This window comes from Micropterus salmoides, unplaced genomic scaffold (genome assembly GCF_014851395.1).
Source record: "Micropterus salmoides isolate LMB-PRFRI ecotype aquatic unplaced genomic scaffold, ASM1485139v1 Ms_hic_scaffold_19, whole genome shotgun sequence".
In the NCBI taxonomy this organism is placed as follows: domain Eukaryota; kingdom Metazoa; phylum Chordata; class Actinopteri; order Centrarchiformes; family Centrarchidae; genus Micropterus; species Micropterus salmoides.
This window is the reverse complement of record NW_024041039.1, coordinates 12,388,278-12,410,711: the sequence shown is the minus strand read 5'-3', so window position 1 is coordinate 12,410,711 and position 22,434 is coordinate 12,388,278. Positions and strand designations below refer to the sequence as shown.

The window sequence follows — 22,434 nt, the reverse complement described above, 5'->3', positions numbered from 1 at the left end:
TGGCTCTGAGGCTTGGTTAAAGCGCTAACACGTGTGAGCCGATCAGTCAGGAGTGGTTACATTGTAATAGCTGCAGGGACGGGACACCGGCGGCGACAAGTACCACCTGGAGGTAACCAGCAGCTGTAGCCATCTGTCCATGATTGTGACTGCTAGATTGACAATGTTCAACCGACCACTTGTCATTGCCGGTAAATGTCATAATTAGTCGTTTTATTTCATCTCCTTCGTCAGTATAACCGGCTAGAATTGAATTGGATGTGAATTGTCTTGTCAGCTAGCCACATGACAGCCCCTACTCTCTATGAAAATTGAACCCCCCCCCCCCCCACGCACCTTTATAAGGCTCCTGACAGGGATGTTAATTTTAAGGGCCACTAGGTGGCAGGCATAGGCCACGGGGGACATTGAGCAAATTTAACACCTGATTTTTGAGGATGGTCAGAGATTTAGATGCTTCTAGGCTCATTTTAAAAGGCTACCAATTACTGTTTTTTGATAGAATTTAAAGGACTTTGAATTATATGTAAATGTTTTAATGCTCTTATCTTATCTATAAATGGTCCACTGAGACATCTGAGTAAGACAGGTGTACAAAAGACAATCTTAGTTTATTTAAAAACAGACAAAAATGTAATAAAAGCCAAGCAAATACTGAATAAACTGAATGAGCAAAAGATAGATTTGAAGTGAGGGATTGCTGTTGATTAGACCAACTAATATTTGTAACATACTGTACGCCAAACCTCAAATCACAGTCAAATGGTTAAAAGCAAAATCTCATCATGAAAAACCACATTGACATTTGTCCAGTGCCCTTCCTCAGCCTCCCCTCTGCAGCGTGTTGGCATTTCACCCCTCTGCTGTGCCAATATGTCCTCCCCCTCACTCACCAACTCTCTCTCTGTCTGAAGCCAATCTGATCTGCCCCTGGGCTTCTGTCGGCAGAAAGAGGTGATAAACACCACAGCCATGACAACCGGCGAGCCAGACACACGCCTGAGTTCCTGTATCCTAATGGATTTACTTGGCATCCTCTCCTCCTTTTAATTCATCAAGTCCAGCCTTCACCTGAGCTGATATTAAGACATTCGGGACAGATGAAGGCGGCGTGTGGTTCCACTACAGTTGAGCTGTCTCATCCTCATCTTTTAGCTGATGGCAGATCTCTCAAGATATGAGATGAAACAGTGAAAACTCTAAGACTTACTCATTGCTTAAAATATAGCTCTATTAGTCACTGAATAAATATTTCCTCAGTCTGATTCAGGAGAATCAAACAGAAATGTTAGCATATTGATTCCTCTGACTTGCTCTAAAGCAGCCAAGCAGAAAGTGAAAGTACTAAGCTGATTCTCACAAACATATCATATTGATTACTAATGGAGCCCTTGAGATAACGCTAGGAATGATGCACTTGCACCAGGCGTACAGTAGCTGCGCTGGTGTGAGTACGGAGCCATTGCTTGGCTGAAATTGCAAAGCTGTGGTAATAGCAAGGATAAGCAGCCTATTAGAATTGTGTGAAAGTGCCTTTACATGCCTCGCCACATGAAAACTTTCAGAGCGAAATGGCATGCTTGTGTTAGTGATCAATTGGACAGGCCTCTGCAAACCGTGAATCTCCCCTTTAATGCCAACACATATGGCCTTTTCATGGTATGGCATATTGTATTAGCGTGGCTGCGACGTGAGCCGCCATAATTCCACGTTTCCACATTCTCAGTGACTGAGTGCAAATTGAGGTTCAGATCGGGCACCTCAGGCCTCCCCAGAAAAATGTGTCTGTGTGAAAACGCAATGTAGAATGCAGCCAGCTGAATCATTGTAGGTATTATGAATTTGTCCCCGTCTGTCAGCTTGCTGTAGAGTCATTGGAGGCAGCATCAGCAAAGAGGTACAGAGTCTTTACCTTAACATTCCAACGGGGCAAGATTCCCAGAGCAGCTGATTTGAATCCTAATTAAAACAGGAGATTCGATTAATTAGCTCAGCGATGTGTATATGCATGTATGCGTGCGTGCCTGTGCTGCATGACTCTCTGAATGTGGCATGTGTGTGGGAGTCGGCATGTTCTTGTGAGTCACGGTGTATCTTGTGTGTAGTTATGTTTAATGAGGAGGGGGTGTTATATGCTTGTGTGTGTTTATGTGTATGGTCATGCCTCTGGGTAATCCTGTGAATCACTGCTGTGTCTCTAACATGTGTGCTCTTGTGTGTCTTTCATGTCTCCCGGGAGGCTTGTCCTTGCCTGCAGTACTACTGTGTGAATCAGAGGTGAGTCCTCTGGAGTTGCCCTCTGCTTTAATCTGGAGCTAATGACAGAACCACCTGCCCTCCTGGCCATCACCCCCCCTCCTCCCCCATATCTATCCCCTCTATCTGTTGCCCCCCCCCTTCCACAATCTCAGCCAGTGCTCACGAACCCCCAAATTCCCACTGCTCATTGCCTCGCTTACACTCTCTCCCACAACCGGCCTGTTATTTTCCTTTTCCTCCTTCCCTCCCTCTTTTCCCTGCTCTCTTCCACTTGCTTTCTACTCTTTCCCACAAAGTGCAGGGTGCCCTTGCCTGCCTCTCTGATTGCCTCATCCCGCTCTGTAACTAAAGACTGGGGGCAGTGCGGGCCCCAAAGAAGCTAAGACACATGTTAAGGGACTGAGCAACAGTATGTGAACAACTTGTAGCTTTAAGGAGATTTTCTGACCCGTGGATTGGCAGGGGAGAGGAGTAAACCCCGTTCTTACACTTGTCAGTGTGCCTGCTTGTACTCAAGTCTTGAGTGTGTGTGCATTCGTGCATGCAAGCCAGTCCCCCCTCAGATATCTTGTGAACAAAAATATAATCGGAGGGAGCTACAAAAATGGGATGACCACTTCCTGCAGTGTGTCTACAGTGGAAGAGAAGATGGAGTGAGCTGGCTTGGGAAAACAAAAGGGGAAGAAATAAAAGAAGGATTGGCATGTAAACCAGTCTGAATTGACAAGAGCCCACAGGAGAATCAACATAAGAAAGTAAAGAACGAAGAAAGGGGGAGAGAAGGGAGGGAGAGAAGGGAGGGAGAGAAGGGAGGGAGGGAGGGAGGGAGAGAAGGGAGGGAGGGAGGGAGGGAGAGAAGGGAGGGAGGGAAAGACGAAAGGGGAGTGAAATAGAAGGAATCTTAGTATGATCTGACAGAAATTATTCAGATGGGAGAAAAGAAAAGGCTTTGGAGAAGGAGAAAGCGGAGGAGGAAGAAAGGAGAAGTGGCTGAAGTAAAACAGCATGAATTCCCATCCATTTCAGCACTGGACAGCTCCACAGACAGCACTAGGCCAGTATAAATAGATCCCCTACTTTAGAGCCCCCATCAACGCTCCAAAAAAGTGCTTCATGTGCTCAGAGCAGCTCCTGCCCCTAGAGAACAGACACGTAGGTATCTGATGGTGCCTGATAACCATCTTTTCTCAGTTCCTCTCCGTTTGTTTTCTTAATTTAGGGAGCCTCCACGGTTCAACAACAACACCGTGGTAAGGAAAGCGAGTGTTTCTCGCCCAGATTCTCCATCACGGACATTATTACACTCTGAGGTAGACGATATAGCCTCAGGTCTGGGATCACATTACCCCTGCCACAGATCTGGCATCACCTGTCACAGAGCTGGAAATATAATATTTCAGTGCCAAAACCTTATAGGTCTATATAAGCTGCAGCCCTGCATACTTAAACGTGACTTGTGTGATGTGTGAATGTGTGCGTGTCTCCACAAATGCGTGTGTGCGCGTGTGGCTGTGTATATATGCCCTGCATCTGCCAGCCTGTTTCCATTGCACGCAAGCATTAAGTAGCCTTGTGGGGAGGCTGTAATACAGCCTAATGCACCTGAGAGCCCTGAAATCTATAACCATCATCTACATCTTCCTGATATTACTGGAACCGTGTCTGTTACTGTTTCTGATAGGAATCTCCAGGGAGAGCATACCTCTCCACTGCTGTAGGGAGAGGTATGGCGAGAGAGAGTGGAAGGAGAGGGTGCGTGTGAGGGAGAGATGCACCTCTCCATTTCCTCAAGGTGATTCACCTTAATGCACGCTAAAATCAATGTGAAATTGAACTGAAAATTGAACTTTCAGCTCAGTAATGTGGAAGACATGTTGTTATTAAATCTTTTCCTATAGCCATGCAACCAGCTGACTGATATTTGAATGCTTTTGAATGCTTGTTTTCAACACTGTGGCAACATGGTGTCCTTGATGGAGACCATGCTATTGGTCCACTGGGGACCCCAAGCTTTACAAGGGGCCTATGCCTGCCACTTAGAGGCAGCATTGGCACCTACAGACTTTCATTAGCCTCTGTAGGAGGCTAAATTCAGTGGAGGTGGGTGGGTGGGGACGTCGGTGCTCTTAATCTCCACCGCATCTGTTGCGCCCACCACCTCCATTTGGCAAGACAGGTGTGTTGATGTAGGCCATGCAGACTTCGAGGCCTCCCTGTAATCTCCACTGTTCCCCTCATAACAGTCACCACAGTTTTCCCGACTGATGCTTTGAGCGTGCTCGCGCGCGCGCGCGTCTGTGCGCGCCGAAGCCAGCTGGCACGAGTCGCCATGGTAACACACACCGGTTTCACGAAATCCGTCGGTGCTTAAGGGCAAGAGGAGAGATGAATAAACTAATGAGATTATAAATTATTGTCGGTATAGCTGAACAGTCGGGGTATTTTTACCAGACTGCACACGCGGGCAACGTGAGGAGAAAGTTTATGGGGCCCATTGTCTGTGACTCTGTTGTGTCTTCTGTAATGTGTTTATGATGAGGAGCTGAAGTGGCTCCTCTGGTGAGGAGGAACCCACCCTGCGCGCTTTATGCTTCATAATCAAACTAGCAGTTGCGAGCTGCCTCATTGCATGATTAATTCCGGCGCCTTCGCACCCCTTCTCCTCTATGAATTACCCAGTTGTGTTTGAGATGAACAGAGCATTCTCCATCACTACGAAGGCAACAACTCCGCGAATTGCACGCCTGTCCAGCGGTCCAGTGCCGCAGCTCCCACGGGCTGCGCTGTGGAGAAGCGGACCTGCATCCTAAAGCCAATCGTTTTCTCTCTCTCTCTCTCTCTCTCTCTCGTTCTCTCTCTCTCTCCCGGTTTTTATCCTCCACCTCATTGCAGTCTTAGCACGTCCCCCCCCTTGCTTTGGTCCCCCCCCCCTCCCCATCCGCCTCAGCCGCTACAGGAGAGGAGAGAGAGGGAGAAGAGTGCGGCTGAACGTGAACGACATGTCGACAGTCAGCCTCTAAAGTGTTTTCTCGGTCGTTCCCTAATTCTTTGGCGGCGGACTGAGTGAGTATTACCCGCATCCCTGCTCTGCTAAGCGTCGCTGTGTGGATCAGAGAGGCTGGTGGGGAGAGACAGACAATGGGGAAAGCAATTGGATTGCGTTACTCTGCCAAGGATTTTCATACATAGCCTGGTGTCTTAATAGGGTCTGTTAATGACTAGGCTGTTTAATTGGTCATGCTTTAATTCTACTAACTATTAAAATTTGTGTGCTGTAATGTTAAGGGCTAATTGATTTTCTTGGAGGGCTGTGGGCTATCCAGGTTTCACAGCCCCATACATTTGATCAGTGATGCTGCTGCTGCTTGCCTGATATAGTGCGGGTCTGTGCTGGGAGCAGGGGCCCATGTAAAAGCCAGTGTGAAGCTTCGGTGCGGCTCTGTGTGTTCTGACGGACAGAGAGGACGGAGAGGTAGACACTGGAATTATGTGACATGAATAATATGGTGAAGAATAAGCAGTGACCGTCATCTCTGGTTCGCTTGCGTCAGTGTGCAGGTCTAGAGGAGAGAGGAGGAGGGGGGGAAAAGTCATGGAGGGAAGCCACACCTGTGCCAGGCCCGTGTTCAGATGGACATGAAGACAGACAGACGGATAGAGTTTTAAATTCTGCTGTGCTGTCACCAGTCAACACTTAAGTCCTTTCCTTTCTTGTTACCATAATGATGCAGAGCTATGCCGACTGCTGACTAGTCCACTCCGGCTGATTGGAGAAAGAGGCTTGAGTGTTGACTATGTTTCTTCTGATTAAGGAGAGATGGCCATCCACCAAAGCAGAATCTAACAGGAGGGATCTCAGTGGTCTATCTGGACTCAGTATTGATCTCCTCTATACAGGGGGCTTCAGGCCCTGCAATAAACAATGCATTTTCTTTGACGAAACCAGGACCTACTGGGACTGTGAATGGGTTGTATTCTGTATTGTATTCCAGTTTTTCAAAAACTATTGCGCATTTTGGCCTAGATTGTCCTGTTCCTTGCTCCAAGCACTGTGATACATTTTCCTAATCTTATGGGGGGAGAAGGTGTTTTTCACTTCCTCTCATGGTTTCATTGTAGGACTGTCCAACAAGTATTGCAGCATTGCACATGGTTTGTTATGAAAGCACACACTCATCTACACGTGTCTTGCTACCTGTTTCTGTACTTGGCAGGCTATAAAAGCACACTTTTTTGAAATGCCTTGACTTTCCTCACATTGTTTTGCAATACACACACGCATGCAACTTGGCTCCAGCACTGCTTCTCTGTGAGGCGGGCGTACATTGTGTGCAGGGTGAGAGGAGGGCTTTGATGTAATCAATATCAGATTTCAGCTGTTTCACTGTGAGCTCTCATCCTGAGTGGCAGCCTTGACTGACTTCTCACTGCTTATGCAATCCCACTCCTCTCTCCCACCTCACCCGTTTCCTCATCCTTTGTACCTACTCTCTGCCCATTACTCTTCCTTTATCTGTCTGTCTCTCCTTTACTCCATCCCTTCGCTCTGTTCCCATTTTTCCTCCTCCTCCTCTTCTTCTCATTTCCACCTCTCCCTTCATCTTTCCCCCGTCATAATCATCTCTGTGATTGCTCTTCCTCTCTCGGGCGGTGATGTTTTCACTGCTGCCTCCTTGTCCAACTCCCAGATGCTAGATTATTGCTGTATGATTACAGCTACCATACCATGATGATCATTATTGCATTTCGCATGGCAGTGTTCAACACTGTATGAGTAGATCAAGATGCTTTATCCAATTTAGATCTCATTAAGACTTGAGAGGAAATATCCCCATGCAAGACTCACATCTCAACTGTCTTTCTTTGTTTTTGTTTCCAAGACTACTGCAACTCTTGTTCTGTTTTTATTGCAGTGCCATTGTCATCATCATCATCATCATCATCATCATCATCATCATCATCATCATCATCATCATCATCATCACCACCATCACCACCACCACCACCATCACTATCACTATCAGTTTATGCTCCTGCCTGTCACTGCACTGCCTTAACATCAGCCCTTAGGAAAATTTTGAAGAGTTTGGATTTGCAACGATGATTTCACTCCACTGTCATTATCACAATGATGATTATGACAGGACTCGATGGCTGTTGATAACCTAACCCATTCTGCTGATTGATAATATGGCATATTTTGTGCCTTGTCTTTCTGTTCTCTGATTGCCATTCATCTTATCAAATGGAGCAGTTCATTAGGCAGAAGCATTATGAATCTGATTTGCATTCACCCATTTTCATATTGCATACATTAAAACAACACATGCGTGACATTTCAGCTTCACCGGGCATTTGAGAGTACAAATGAATATATTCATCAAGAGCCCCCCCCACCCCCCACTTGTCCAAAAAGCCACTCTAAAAATGATAAAATGTGATTCACAGGTGAACTAGCCCACGTGTTTGCTATTGTTTTGCATTTTCAATGTCAGAATTTGAATCTGTAATTCAAAAACAACGTTTCAGCAGCTGAGAGACTCGGATTCATCTTTTTGAATCATTATTTCCCGCTTTGGTGAGCCTTGTTTTCCTGTGCTGCTTGCATCTTACGTGTGTTTACCATGGTTCTGCTCATATCACAACACATACTGTGGCCTCCAGTTGGACATCATTATTCCAGTGTAATGTAATTCTTTTCTCGTGGCACTGTGTGATTTAACTTTTATTTTCTGACTGCTTTCGTATGCTTGTGATGTATCATCAGTCTGATTCATCCTGAACTGACTTTTGCTGTTGCGTCCCTGGCTGTTTGCCCTCTTTTAACTGCGTGTGTGTCTGTGTGTGTGTGTGTCTTTGTGCGTGAATGTATGTGCCGTGGCTCCCCGTGCAGTGCGGTGAAGGGCCAATGCCGGGCTTTAGCCCCAGGCTGCTGAGCTGAGAGGGAGAAGCAGGAGGATGCAGTGGGTCGCTCTGGCAGTGGCCCTGGGGTGTGTGTGTCTGTCCCGGGCATCACACACCCCCACCCCTACCCCCACCTCCACACACACCCCTCTAGTGGATAACTCCGAGGAGGAAGTGGACGAGCCATGCTTCGAGCCGTGCACATGCGAGGTCAAAGAAGGCGTGCTGCATGTGCACTGCGATGGGCGTGGGTTCACTAATGTCAGCCAGGTATCATCCCTCTTCATTTATCAGGCAGTGCACGTGGAACTGCACTGCACTTTATGGTGCTGTCATTTATCTCGTTAACATACAGTATCTCCAAGGCTACAATCCTGCCTATAATGGGGCTTATGGGTGTTTCTAACTGTTAAATTCATGTAATTAATAAGATAACTAATCAGACCTCTTATTAATCACTCAGGTGTCACAGTCGTGGGTCCGCCCTTTCAAACTCAACCTCCAGAGGAACTCACTGAGGCGTCTCTATAGCAACGGGTTTCAGCACCTTGGCAACGCAGTGTCGATAAACCTTGGCAACAATGCACTCCAGGACATCCGAGTGGGAGCTTTCAACGGTTTGGCTAAACTGAGACGCCTGTACCTCCACGAGAACAAGCTGGAGGTCTTCAGAAATGATACCTTCGCTGGCTTAGAGGCTCTGGAATACCTCCAGGTAGGCTTGAGAATATAATCCATGTTGATTATCCGTGATTGACGGGATTGTTTCCCACAAGACTACAATAGATGTGCTGTGACAGAAATAGTCAATGGCTGGCAGGTGGCTTGAGTGAAATAATCTTCTCAAGATCTCATGTGTGTTTTCAAATGGAGAGTGCCTGCTGCATTCAGTCTAGTTTTCAATTGCAGCAATTATGTTCATTACAATTTCTCTTTTTACTCGCAGGCCGACTACAACGTGATCAAACGAATCGACAGCGGCGCTCTGAGGTTCCTCTACAAGCTCAGGGTTCTCATCCTCAACGACAACCTGATCCCTGTCTTGCCTGCTCATCTCTTCAGGTTAGATTCTGATTCTTTTACTTCAAAGCTTTTGAATTATGCCGGGACTGATCTGTAGAAATATCAGTGTGAGACACAATTAGCCTGTCTGTACTGCTGTTGAATTAATGTTTCTGTGGCATACCATTTCATATCATAAAAGGCAGATTCAAATTCAGATAAAAAGCTGATTTCTCAATAACGGAATGTGTACACCTTTATTTGCACATTTTCTTTTCATCTAACCTAGCTAACTATCCCCCTCCTCCCGCTGCTCCAGATCTGTGTCTCTGACTCATCTGGACCTGCGGGGAAACCGTCTGAAGAGCCTGGCATATGCTGGGACCCTGGAGTATGTTGGTCGCTCCCTGATGGAGCTACAGCTGGAGGAGAATCCCTGGAACTGTGGCTGTGAGGCAGTGCAGCTACAGCAGTGGCTGGGTCAGATCCCCTACACGGCTGTAGTCGGGGACGTTACCTGTGAATATCCCTTCCACCTTCACGGCAAGGACCTGAGAGAAATCCCACGCAAGGAACTGTGTGCTGACCTCCCGGATAAAGAGTTACAAGCAGAGGGTGGTGGTCAATCAGCAGGATCACAGCCCCAACATTTGCCCCCAAACTCTAAACCCAACTCCCAGCCTGGGCGAATCAGGCCAACTAAACCGTCCTCCATGGTCCACGGCTCCCGCCAGAACACTCATACCTCCTCGACTTCGTCATCCTCTTCTTCAGCCGAGCGTAAAGACAGGGAGAGGCACCCGAGGCCCACAAAAAGGCCTCGACCCTCCAGAATATCCCCGACACCTCGCAGCCTGATGCCCAACCAGAATCCCCCCGTGGCTGGCTACCAAACTCGACCCCCCATCCCTATCATTTGTCCCCTGGGCTGCACTTGCAACCTTCACATCACAGACCTGGGCCTGACCGTCAACTGCAAGGAGAACGCCTTCCTCAATGTGTCCCAGCTCACACCTCGGCCTCTCAATGGACGCAAGCTGTACCTGAGTGGAAACTTAATCCAGAGGATCTATCGCACAGACTTCTGGAATTTCTCCAGCCTTGACCTGCTTCACCTTGGGAACAACCGCATCTCCTACCTCCAGGAGGGGGCCTTCTCCAGCCTGACAACCCTGAGGAGTCTTTACCTGAACGGGAACAACCTGGAGAGGCTCAGCCCTCACATGTTCCTGGGGCTGCAGAATCTAAGGTAGTGTTGTTTTGTTTTTGGGATCACCCGCAGCAGTTCACTCTCACTGCACTTAAAACAAATCCATAAACTGAAGCCACATGTCAGCTTAGGCATTTAGACATTTGTTTGTGGAAATGAATTTCACTGTAACACTGGCATAGCACAGAGCAGAACATTCTGATTACCATTATGCCGGAGTTTTATTGAAATGAAAGGTGCCCATTCTCTTCCAGGAGTGTCATTTGTTAGTCACGCTGCCTCATGGCATGCTTCAGTTGAGGTGTGAGCCTGGTATGATTGACAACGTGAAAATTAATGTTTTTTTGTATTTGCACACAGAGGTGTTGATAAGGCGGTGAGACGTCCGGATGATGCCAGGAATTTAGCTTTTTTGGAAAAAAGGTTTATTATAAAAACGAGTCATCAGAATGATGCATATGTATCATTGTCAGATTAAGCTTATAAAGATAATTCCTCAGCAAATAATGTATACAGCTAATATCTAGAGTCTAGTAATTGTATTTATTCAGTGAGTTAAACACGGTGGTGTTTGATTAAGACAACAGGTCAACTTTCATCCTCTGCTGTAAAAAGAGGAGCGAGAAGGTTTGTGTATTCAGAACAGCCTTTAGTTTTCAGCTCCACAATCTCCATATTTCAAAAAAAGGTTCAGAAAATGTACAGACCCATTAATTTGACTATTAATCAATAATAAAGATCCTCTCAGGACATCCAAAAAGTCTGCCTCTTAACCTCTCGTTAGCCTTTGTTAGTGACTCTGGGGCGAGTGAGCAGTACATTTAAACCACATCTATTACTTATTTCAGCCGTGAAAGTATATTGGATAACTAGCATGCAAAGAAAAGTATCCAGTCATACTTAATCCTTCCCTATATTCAAACTGATTTCTATTATTGAAATAAAAACCTTAAAAATTCAAAGTGTCTTAAATTTGACATGATGATCAGGCCTACTAAGGCAAGTAGCCAAAATTACACAAAATCATTTGGTTTCCTTTCAGCTAATGAACTGTAAAAGTGCAGATTAAATGAAATCTTCATTATATACATATTAATGTGTAATTAATACTTAATTACGTACAAAATAATTTGTATTAATAAATTATTTGTAAAATAATTGAAAATAATTATTTATACCAACAGAGGACCTTATTAGCTTTTTGTAATGTTATTATATTTCATGTATCTTTACTGTCAGATATCACTAAGTACTGAGGTACAGTGATAGTTTCCTTTACATAACCATTTACCCTTTTATTTCCATAGTCCATCTTCAGTTTCTTTGCATGTATACAGAGACACTGTAACATTGTTCTTTCCCCTTTTTAGGTACCTTTATTTTGAGTACAACGAGATCCGTGAGATAGATCCTGGGACCTTCGACTCCATGCCGTCCCTCCAGCTGTTGTTCCTCAATGCCAACCTGCTGCGGAGCCTCCCTCTCGGTGTGTTTTCTGGAGTTAATCTGGCTCGCCTCAATCTGAGAAACAACCACCTTCTGCAGCTTCCTATGGTGGGCGTGCTGGAGCACCTCACCGGACTGGTACAGGTTAGTGCAAACCTATTCACAGAATGATTGAGGGGGTTTCAGTGAAGGTGGATGCTCAAGAAAAAAACAAAAACATTCTGAGCTGCTAACCTGCTGTTAGTGTAAATGAGTCAGATAACTGGCATGAGGCTTTTAGCAAATTCAGGCCAAAATAACATGCGTTTTGTTAAGTGACAGTGGCAGCGTGAAAAAATGGAGATTATTGAATTGGATCACCCCCGTTGATTTATTAAATGAAAATGTGCATAATTATCCAGAGTGTATTTGTTTCAAATGTCAGATGATGAGATTAAAAGAACTAATAGATTGCCAAGACACATTACATTATCACAGCTTGATGAAAGAAACAAAACAAGCTGAAATCTTGGATCAAGCCATACCTGCATTTAAAACATCTGGCAGCACCTGATCTCCTGGCCTCTGGCACAGCGGCAGTTTCTCCGTCGTCTGCATTGTCTGTTGTTTTGAGAGCTCTGCTGTGCCATATGAGACTATGGTTGCGCCTCAGGTATTGTAATTGGAAAATCGCAATTGACTCGATTTGCATAAATGGTCTTAATAAACCAGGAGCTAAACTAGAGTTTTTGAGTATGGTTGTAATTAACACACCTCTTAGTAAATAGACTGTATAAACTACAGTATGTGTTAAATTCACTATTTTTGTTAGACCTTACCTCGCACATTTGACTGCAGCATTATGTGGCTGGATGCTGTACACAATGCACCAATAAGGACCGAACCCGAGGTATTACATTTTTTTCATCCTGCCTCCTCTCACTTCAGCAAATTTAATGTACTAGGCTTTTCTTAGACAGCCAGAGTAGAATGAGGTAAGGTGGGTGTGGATTAGCCTGAATGTCATTGTGAATTTCCGTTTTACTTTGCTCCATGAAAAATTCCCGATTCTAGGTAGTGTGGGTGAGGCTGGCAGTTCAGAGGCTGTTTCTAAATGTTTGCTTAGGGGAAGGACGACAGTGGTTTATGGAGCTGGAGGAACCATGTAGAAGTGTATTATGTTTTTATGCAGTTATACGCCTCTGATGTCCAAGAGCATTAAAGCATTCACCAAATGGAAGTACGCTGTGGGCCATATTCATAAAGCCCAGCGGTATCACCATTGTAGTGCTCAAAATCTGTAGCACAGTAATTGAATTCATTCATTTACCAGGGTTGTTATTACTCTGACAAAGCCACATTAGCGCTGCCCATGGACTGCAGAAAATAATGTGACAATGATATCACCTGTTGACTTACTGCTGGCCTGTTTGAAGCTGGGGAGGTGGGATTTCTGGGCGCTGGTGTGTGTTTTTGGAGCCAGAGTTTGCACAGTAAAATCAAAGGGTAACACAGATGGAAGCAGGGTGAAGCTCGCGGCTGCTGTAAAAAGCAGTCCATTTTGATAATCATAATACAGCTGCATGTATAGCTTAGAGTCATTGTCACCATCAAGAACAGGATTATACAGTTACACCCACTTACATGCACTGATCTTTTAGAAAAATACCTCCCCGATGTCTCTGTTATTTAAAATAACCATTAGTGAGACATTACAGAGAAAATTAAAATTGCTGTGGTGTCTATAAGTTCTTTAAACTTGTTAATTCAGAGCAACACAGGAGCAAGCGTCTCCTCTTTGAAAACCGATGAAAAGAATATTATAAAATCACGTTAGGTGAATCACCATCTGAGTGGATGCCAGCAATATGTACAGTTCAGGAACACATATGTGTTTCTCAGTAAATGCAAAGAACATGTTGTGTAGTAGGGCAGCTCTCTCTCATCACTGCCAGCTGCAATGAAGAAACATGCCCACAGCAACATCTCACCTTGCGTGATGGAAAAACAGTGCGCACCCCCAGAAAGATTGATGAAAACAGCACAGTCTTCACCAGGGACAGGGAAGCATTGCATTTAAAATCCATCTAAAATTCACCTGATTATCAGTTTTACTTGAGTCTGAGTTAATGCTTCATCGACCTTATGTACACAATCAGTGACAATACTTTTTAAAGGTGGTTGGTGCAAACTAATCTTAGGGAATAGTTTGACATTTTGGCAAATACACTGATTTCTTGCTGAGTTAGAAGATTGATACCACTCTCACGTTCGTCTGTTCAAGGTAAAAGGTAGAAGGTAGCTTTATTTGTCATATTACAACAGGTTGTAAAGTGAAATTAAGTTTGTAACTCCCTTCTGCTATGTAGCAGACAACATTCAGTAATACAAAAGCGATCATAAAATGGAAAACAGAAATAAACTATATGGAGCAGTGCTGAGGATGAATTTGAGTTCAAAATTCTCATAGCTTGGGGGAAAAAACTTTTCTGAAGACTGGTGGTGCGGCAGCAGAAACCTCTATATCTCTTCCCAGTAGGCAGCAGGGTGAACAGGCTGTGGCTGGGAGGGTACTGTCCTTTAGTATCCTTTGGGCTCTGCGTAGGCACCTCCCCTTACAGATATCACTGATGCTCAGGAGATGGGTACCAAGGTACCAGCAGATGGTTAGCTTATTACTATAGCATAAAGACTGGAAACAGCTAGCCTGGCTCGGTCCAAAGGTAACAAAATCCCCCAACTCACTGATTGATGTGTTGTATAATGTTTGTCTAATCAGTACAACAACAACATTGTACTGCTCCCAAATATTCAAGCTAAACTATACTAAACATTCATTGTCAGTGGCCAAATAATTAGCTTTTAGCAATGGAGCTGCTTAGCCGTGGATACACAGTGCTTCCCGGTTAAAAGCTTACTGAAAGACCGTGAAAGTGACAGAAACAATATAAACAGTGCTTGAGTGGGCTAGTTTTGAACTGAACTGAATGAAATAGTTTCACCAGCTGAACCTGCTAATATCGACGGTCAGCATTTGATGATCAACAGTCTCTTAGCTTATAAAAACTATTCATAATTCCCAGCTCTAATAAACTTACTTTCTGTAATCAAACTTCTTTTAAACGTAATATTTAGAGTTAGCAATGCTGTGGTTAGTGATGCTAAATTGGCTAGCAGCTAGCCAGTAATTAGAAGAGTCAAATGTTGAGTTGTGTCTGGGCATAGTAACATTGTTTTGATTCTAAAACTCAACTGATATTCAGGTAATAGAGTTCATTATAACCACTAATGTCCATACCAGATCATAATTCTATTAAAAGATTACCCGTCAGTACAACTATTGCTTCTATTAGTTGGGCCATTATTTTCAGTTGGCTGGTTTACATCCTGTGTTGTAAATATCTACTGAACACATAACAAACCAGTGCATATGTTTATGCACTGAAAACAAGTTATATATTTTTTTGTGGTATCAGCCAATATTTCACTTAAAACTGCACAGCACAGCAACAACATGACCACCACAGGTGCTTCTGACATAAACACATTAGCTTGATAAAAGCCCCTGAAATACCGGGCTTTTAGCAGTTGCAGAGTTTGACCAGTCCAGGCAAACGCACCAATGTATCTCCTATTTCAGGACGGGAATAGTCTCATTGACTGGCTGTTTAACTAATGCTTATTTAGTAAATGCCAGTAAAGCCAGTTTACAACACAACATGCCACTGCACTGTAATTTGGTTTTTCTTACAAAATTAACAGGATTCTCTCAGTAATTTAGAATTAATAACCACTTCTACTCAATTATCTGTAGGGTTGAATGATATAGACATGATTAATATTGCATTTATTGTATCAGTATACATCTGTTCAATATATGTATTAAAAATCACACAGTTGAAAGTTAAATGCATTTTTACACCAAGATTCACATGTTTCTAATAGTACTTTTCTGTTTTTACTGGGGTATCTTGTAATATTTACAAAATATTTATTTCAAGTATTTAACATTTTTAGTCCATATAAGTTGTTTGCATTTGTTTAAACATGAAAATAGTGATCCACAAAATTTGAATATTATAATGTTATTATACGTCCATATATGGAGAGATAATAAACTATAATATTGGATTATTGGTCAGCCGTACAAATATAGCGGTGGGAAAGATTAGATTATTTTTACATTTTAAAAGACAAACTGACAATAAAAAGACAATCCAAAAAACGTCACTTTCTGGGCTCAGTGATGTGTAGTAGTAGTTAATATTTTGTTTTTTTTCACTCTGTATGTCATGCCTACGTACTACATAGCACTTACATACACTGCAAACACAGAAAATCCAAATATCTAATACAGTGGCATTAAAAGTCAGTGTTTATTTTCCCTCAGAATAAAAGATCAAGGGCTTCTTTCTAGACTCACCATGTTGCACTGATGTTCAGCAATCACACAGAGATGCCAATTTCTCCACTGACAATAGCCTCAATGGACCAGAAAGTCTTGCTGTTTGGTCTTTGCTATTACTAACCCTCTCTCTCCACTTACATGAAACACAAACTGCTGGATAGAACAAGTTCATGCCCCTTCTCAAGGGGTTGTTGAAGTCGCTCTGGGAAATATGGGAAATCACTATCTGAGGTAGAAGTCAGCGAGTCAGACAAAGGGAGCGTGAGTACACTATGAAAGTAAATTACAACACTTCAAAAAGGAAAAAAACCTCCTGGAATGCACTCAACATCACAGACTGATGAAATCTAACAGTGTAAGAGGATCCATGGGTGAATTGCTTTGGCGCATTTCTCTGGCTTTGTATGTATAACATCTCACATATACTGTAACCATGAAGGCAGTTTTCCAATATACACATTTCTCAGAAAAACAAAATTTTGCGTACTTGGCAAGTTCTTCTTCCAGTGCTCTCTATTCATTTTCACTCTGTGTATAATTCAAAAGACAATGAAACACATTTATCGGTATGGAGAAGCCTTGGCAAGCTGAAGCTGAGGGACGTCTCGTCACCAGAGACTACAGCAAAATTACTGCACAAGAACTTCCAAAAACCTGCTTATATTGACTGTATTTCTGTGAACTAACAATTCGGATGACTGACAGGATATTGCTGTTTGGGCAAAGTGATCAATTATAAGACACACTGAACTCACTGAGCATGAATTTCTCCCTTGATATAATTTTTTTTATAGCTCCCAAGTAAATTTTGGACAATTACTGCTTGATCTTTGATCTCAATCATAATGATAAAAACTGACATGAGAAAATTTACTCTTCTGCGGCCAAAGCGGGTAGTTTCCATCCAAAACTGATGCCATTGTTTAAATCGAGCTAAATATACAGTATTTTCTGACAAAGGAAGTTTTTTTGTGTTTTTTAATGTCTTTGTGAATATTATCACATGCAGCATCAAAACAGTGAATATTGCGCTAAAAACCGTAACATTTAAACAAGTGTATACTGAGTGTCAGTCAGTCAGTCTTCTTCTATACCTGCTTATCTGTGCAGGGTTGGGGGGCGCTGGAGCCAGTCCCAGGTGGCATAGGGTGAGAGTACCCCTGGTATACTGAGTGTACTATATGCCAATGACACAGTGTCATTAACATACTGTTTGTGACTTTTAATTTAGTTTACTAAAAGCCTTTGTGTTCAGAAAAAAATATATATATATGTGTGTGTATGTGTATGTGTGTGTGTATATATGTGTATATATATATATATATAATGGTTTCATGCACATGCATTTTCCCTGCAGCTAGCACCTGTCGGGCCAACTGAGTCTTAAATTTCCCTTCACAACATAGCTTTGATTGACAAGCTGACAGCAAATCACACACTAGGTGACCAGGCGTATACATTGTAAACCATGTTGGACATGTTAGACAGATGCTTGCAAAAGAGGAGGGGATAGAGCCCTTGGGATCTGTGCAAAAGCAAACAATAACTGGAATAAAATGCTTCAAGAACTTCAACCAGATGGAAGATTTTAGTTATGAAAGTCATGAAACTGCATAAAGAAGCTGACATTTTGGTCATACTGTGTTTATTTTAAATGTCACCTTGTTTTTTAAATGCACATTCATGCTGAATTACAGCCCAGTTATGTCACAATCATGCTGAAACACGGACAACTGCACTTTTCAGTGGACCTTTAATATAGTGGAAGTGTTCAAACTGAGTTAAAACTGCAGCGAGTGTTGTTTTATTCTCACCCTCCAGTCGCAATTATGTCATTATCTAAGCCACACAAAAGCCCACAGTGGGCTAACTCCAATAAAGTGGAAGAGAATCCTGTTGTTCAGTGTGAGGCATGGGGAAGTAGTCGCACCATGGCTCCCACAACAGCAATGCTGAATCATCTTAAAAAACATCCATCTATTTCCGCAAGCCAGGGAGATAGCCTAACCAAATTAGCATGACAACATTTGTGCAAGGCCCTTGGAAGTGTGACAGAGAGAATATCAGCTTCCATTGCCAGTGTCATTGCTAAAGATATGGAACAGATCAGTTCTGCAGACAATACTACGTGATGTAAGTGATTCCCTTTATGCATAATCTGCTTTAGCCTTTTCAGTGTGTGCAAAGTGAATATTTGAGTTTGTTTTAGGACACGCAATCAATAGCCGGCAATGAGAAAATGGGGTTACACACATACCTATTGGATTATAGCATAAGGGAGAGTTTTATCACATCCCATCTTTTGTTAAAACCAAAGTGCTGTGATACTCTCAGATGCTCGTCACACAAAACCTGCTGGTGAATTTTGTCAATAACCACTTATGTAACCTCTGAGTGGTCTTTATTGTAAACTAAAATATTCCTATAACCTACTGTAGTACACGTGTGAACAGGTTTTAAAGTGAGCACTTGTGGGTGTTACAAGTTGAATTGGATCGTTGCTTGTTCTCTATTATTGACAATATATCATACCTGCAGCCATTCAGGAAACGTAAGCACTTCAGTGTTTTGATGACCCTATAATGACATACTTTACATTAATCAGTACTTTACATCACTTGCATATGTCAAAAAGTCATTTAAAGATGCTGGCCATTGTGGAGAGCTGTATTATATTATGCAAATGATGAAAAATTAATTATCCATAGATTCTAGCTGGTGAAAGGTAGCAAAAGAGAGAAAACATCATTTTTCTTGTTGTCATCTTATTAGAGTGTTAGCCACTGGCCTATTCTTCAACACAAGAGACAGATACCAAGTCACTAATATATATATATCACAAGTATGTCCGCAGAATTATCTTTTTTTTGTTTACATTCCAAAGTGATTCATGAGTTGCATGGCAGACCAGTAATTAGTGTACTATTACATGATGACAACACGCTGTGGTGTTGTGTGTTTCTCCAGGTGGACCTGCAGCAGAACCCGTGGGAGTGCAACTGTGAAGCAGCTCCACTGAAGCGTTGGCTGGAGGGGCTCAGTGCGGTGGTGGTGATGGGAGAGGTGGTCTGCCATTCCCCGGAAAAGACCAAAGGTGTAGACCTCCGCTCCCTCTCCATGGAGCTGCTCTGCCCTGAGCTGGAGCCCCAGGAGGACCAGGAGCAGAAGGAGCAGACAGCCACCTCCACAGCCGCAGACAGCAGTGTGTCGGTTGGCTACCCCGGCCCTGGGCTGGGGCCCCTGATCCCTCCGGGGAAGGATTCAATCCCTCTGTCGGTGTTAGTGCTCAGCCTGCTGGTGTTGTTTGTGTCTGCATTCTTCGCGGCAGCGGCACTAATCGCCTACGCCCTAAGGAGGAGGGACAAGCTGCCGTTCCGTCGCCAGGGAGAGGTAGACTTGGCTGGCATCCAGATGGAGTGTGGAATCTTTACCGAGCAGACACACCACCACCACCACCACCACCACCACGGCCTCCCAGAGACGCCGCCTTTACCTCCGCCCGAACACAACCATGTCTACGACACCATCTTGCCCCCAGAGGCTGCGTCGAAAGGTCCGGACACTAATGCAGCCTCACACATATGTAGCAACCCCATCTACAAAGAGGAACAGGATGCAGCGGTGACACAGCGACCACAGCAGCAGCAAACATTCACAGCTTCCAAAGAGAGTGGGGCAGGGTACTGCTCTGCAGCAGAGAAGGAGAGGGAGTGGACTCTGGAGGTGTCCTCATCACCCATCAACACCGTTACAGGAGCAATGGGGCCACTCGCCGGCCTCCACGGGAACGGCATCCTCTGCCCCACAGTGATCGACAGCCAGGGCCCCACCCCTAAGGTCGAACTGGTGGACTGCCTCTTCAGACTCCCTGCCCCCGAATTCAGAGACCTGCCAGACAGGTATGCGAGGCCGCCGCCGCGCTACCCTCACCCCCAGGACTCCAAACAGGATGCCAGACCCGATCAAACGCTCGTGGTCACCACCGCCAGCTCCGCAGCAGGGGGTAGTAACAGCAGCCAGAGTGAGCAGGCAGCTGGAGAGCAGAGAGCCAGACTGAGGACCACACCAGATTACATGGAGGTGCTGGACCGCTCTTACCAGTTTTAACACTACTCTTCCCCCTCCCCCTCTTCCTGCTACCCCTCTTCTCTTGTCTCCTCATCATCTCCCTCTCTGGTGATGAATCATCTAGTGACTCCTGTACACAGGCTGGCGTGGCTTTGAGAGGAGCCTGTGGGGGAGCAGGACTACGCTACACACCATGTTTATTCCTGGATAAGGAGCTGAGGTCAGTTTTTGTATTTTCCCCACTACTGGCGTATAGGTTGGTATTTGGCAAGGATTAGCTGATCCCAGAAATCTGCCTGGAGGCGAAACTTCAGCTGCAGCTACTACAGAATTTTTTCCTCCATTACGCCTCACAGTCGTAAAAGTACTAAAGCTCCCCTTTTTCTACTCAGCGCCACAATGAACGGGAGACAGTGTGGTATGGGTGGTGTCAGTGGGCGTTAATGTTCATATTATCACTCTCAAAAGACCTGCGTGGAGGTGAAACACACCAGCTCTTTGCAACATCAACCATAAGAGTCATAAACAGTGACAGCCAGAAGGTGTGGAGCTAGCTGGGCGGACCTGTAAGATGGAGAAACGACGAGACAAAGTGAGAGGGAGAGAAATGACTGAAAACAGCCAAGTGCCTTAGCAATGAACAGCCAGCAGTGTGGTCAATGCTTATTTTTCTATGAATACAGATATATTTATCTAAACAAAGAGGTTTGTACCAACGGATGGGACGCTGATGGACGACTGAGACTGAAACCAATCAAAGCCGCCGAATAATTGCATTCCCTGGATGAACCAAAAATAATAATATACCCAGTCGATATTGGAGTTGTTTGTATGCAGTTCAGTTCATTTTCATCTCATCCAGTTAACTTAATTTGCTTATCCAGTTGGATTTTTACAGGGCTAGATGAGGGACTTATCCAGGAATAGTTGGTTCGCTGTGTGAAATGATAAAATAAAAGGTTCTGGTTTTATGGAGGAAAGGATACAGAGATTATTTTTTTTAATGCAAGACAAAACAAAGGAAGGCCGACATACAGAAGGACATTGTGGCAATGGATGCATTCTGGATTTCTTAATCAGACAGACTTAATGTGGCCACGAGGACCTCTGCTTCACGTTTTCTTTCATTGGACAAAGGCACAGAGGTTATTGTATTGATTTTTAAGTATTTCTCAGAGGAAAATTGAATGGCAAAAAAAGGACAAAAAAACAGGACACGAAGGCTTTTTTTTTTTGTAAAAAAAAAAAAAAAAGACAGAACTTCTATCAACTACCGATTATTATCTTTTACAGAGGTACATTTTTATGCTTTCATCTCCTACCAATAGTAGAGGCAGTTGTGAATATATTTATTCTTAGTTTTTGCGTGTTGAAGCTCTCCTGTAAGGGATCATGTTATATTAATGTATAGGATGATTCTGCATCTGGTTCAGCCTTCCTACCGCCGACCCACAAAATACAATAAAGGGTGCTACGTAAAGAAAACCTTGAGATGGAAGCTACTGTGTGACAAATTGACGCATGCATGCACGCGCACACACACATAGACACATGCCCTGACCCGCATAAATGCACTCTCACTCTCTTCGTATCCATTGCCTTAATAGTGCCTGAAAGAAAGGGCTTGTGGTATGCTAAGCCTGTAAGCTTGTCCACACAGTGTGTTGGAGAGATCAGATGAGAGTTGAGCAAAGTGGAGAGCCTTCAGGGTTCCTCACACACTAAAGCGTGGATATAGAAGCCAATAGTGTGAATTCTACCACATTAATGGTATAAAATCAATACAATCTATTTCTAAAATAAGGACATGTAATTCACAACCTTGGCCCTGGGGCCAAGTATGTGAATTGCTCCATCTCTCTCCAGCTGTTTCTTTCCTAATGATTTTCTCCATCGTCCTTCTCTCTTCAACTTTCATCTCTCCATCTGATTTCTGTCTTTTGTTTTTTTCCTCTTTTTTTCCTTCCGCTCCTCACTGTTCTCCTTTGTTCTTCGTTCTCTTTTCTATTTCCCCTTCCCTCTCTCTCATTGCTCTGGCTGTCAGCTCAGCCTCACAGGACAGACACGGAAAGATGCTGCTCTATATGCTGCTCGACACACAGGTAGCTTGCACTGAAGTGTGATTCTGCATCTGGTGTGTGTGTGTGTGTGTGTGTGT

The 22,434-nt window shown here is 43.9% G+C and overlaps 1 protein-coding gene across 2 annotated transcripts; it reads left to right on the top strand.

Moving 5' to 3' along the window:
- Positions 1-358: 358 nt before the first annotated feature.
- On the top strand, positions 359-21,764 carry LOC119910292 (SLIT and NTRK-like protein 3). 2 transcript variants are annotated; one of them, XM_038728810.1, is made up of 7 exons: positions 359-2,277; positions 8,153-8,433; positions 8,627-8,878; positions 9,110-9,225; positions 9,485-10,414; positions 11,746-11,965; positions 19,176-21,764. In XM_038728810.1, the coding sequence occupies exons 2-7, from the start codon at positions 8,218-8,220 to the stop codon at positions 20,313-20,315; spliced, it is 2,874 nt and encodes a 957-aa protein (XP_038584738.1). In that variant the 5' UTR covers positions 359-2,277; positions 8,153-8,217; the 3' UTR covers positions 20,316-21,764. The 2 variants fall into 2 exon arrangements, with proteins under 2 accessions (XP_038584738.1, XP_038584737.1); XM_038728809.1 differs by lacking the exon at positions 359-2,277 and adding an exon at positions 5,194-5,322.
- The last annotated feature ends 670 nt before the right edge of the window (positions 21,765-22,434 follow it).

Excerpts from the sequence above, each read along its gene's own strand:
- LOC119910292 (XM_038728810.1), top strand. The coding sequence starts at position 8,218 with ATGCAGTGGGTCGCTCTGGCAGTGGCCCTGGGGTGTGTGTGTCTGTCC. Across the intron at positions 8,434-8,626 it reads GGTTCACTAATGTCAGCCAG|GTGTCACAGTCGTGGGTCCG; the intron begins GTATCATCCCTC and ends TTAATCACTCAG. Across the intron at positions 10,415-11,745 it reads CTGGGGCTGCAGAATCTAAG|GTACCTTTATTTTGAGTACA; the intron begins GTAGTGTTGTTT and ends TCCCCTTTTTAG.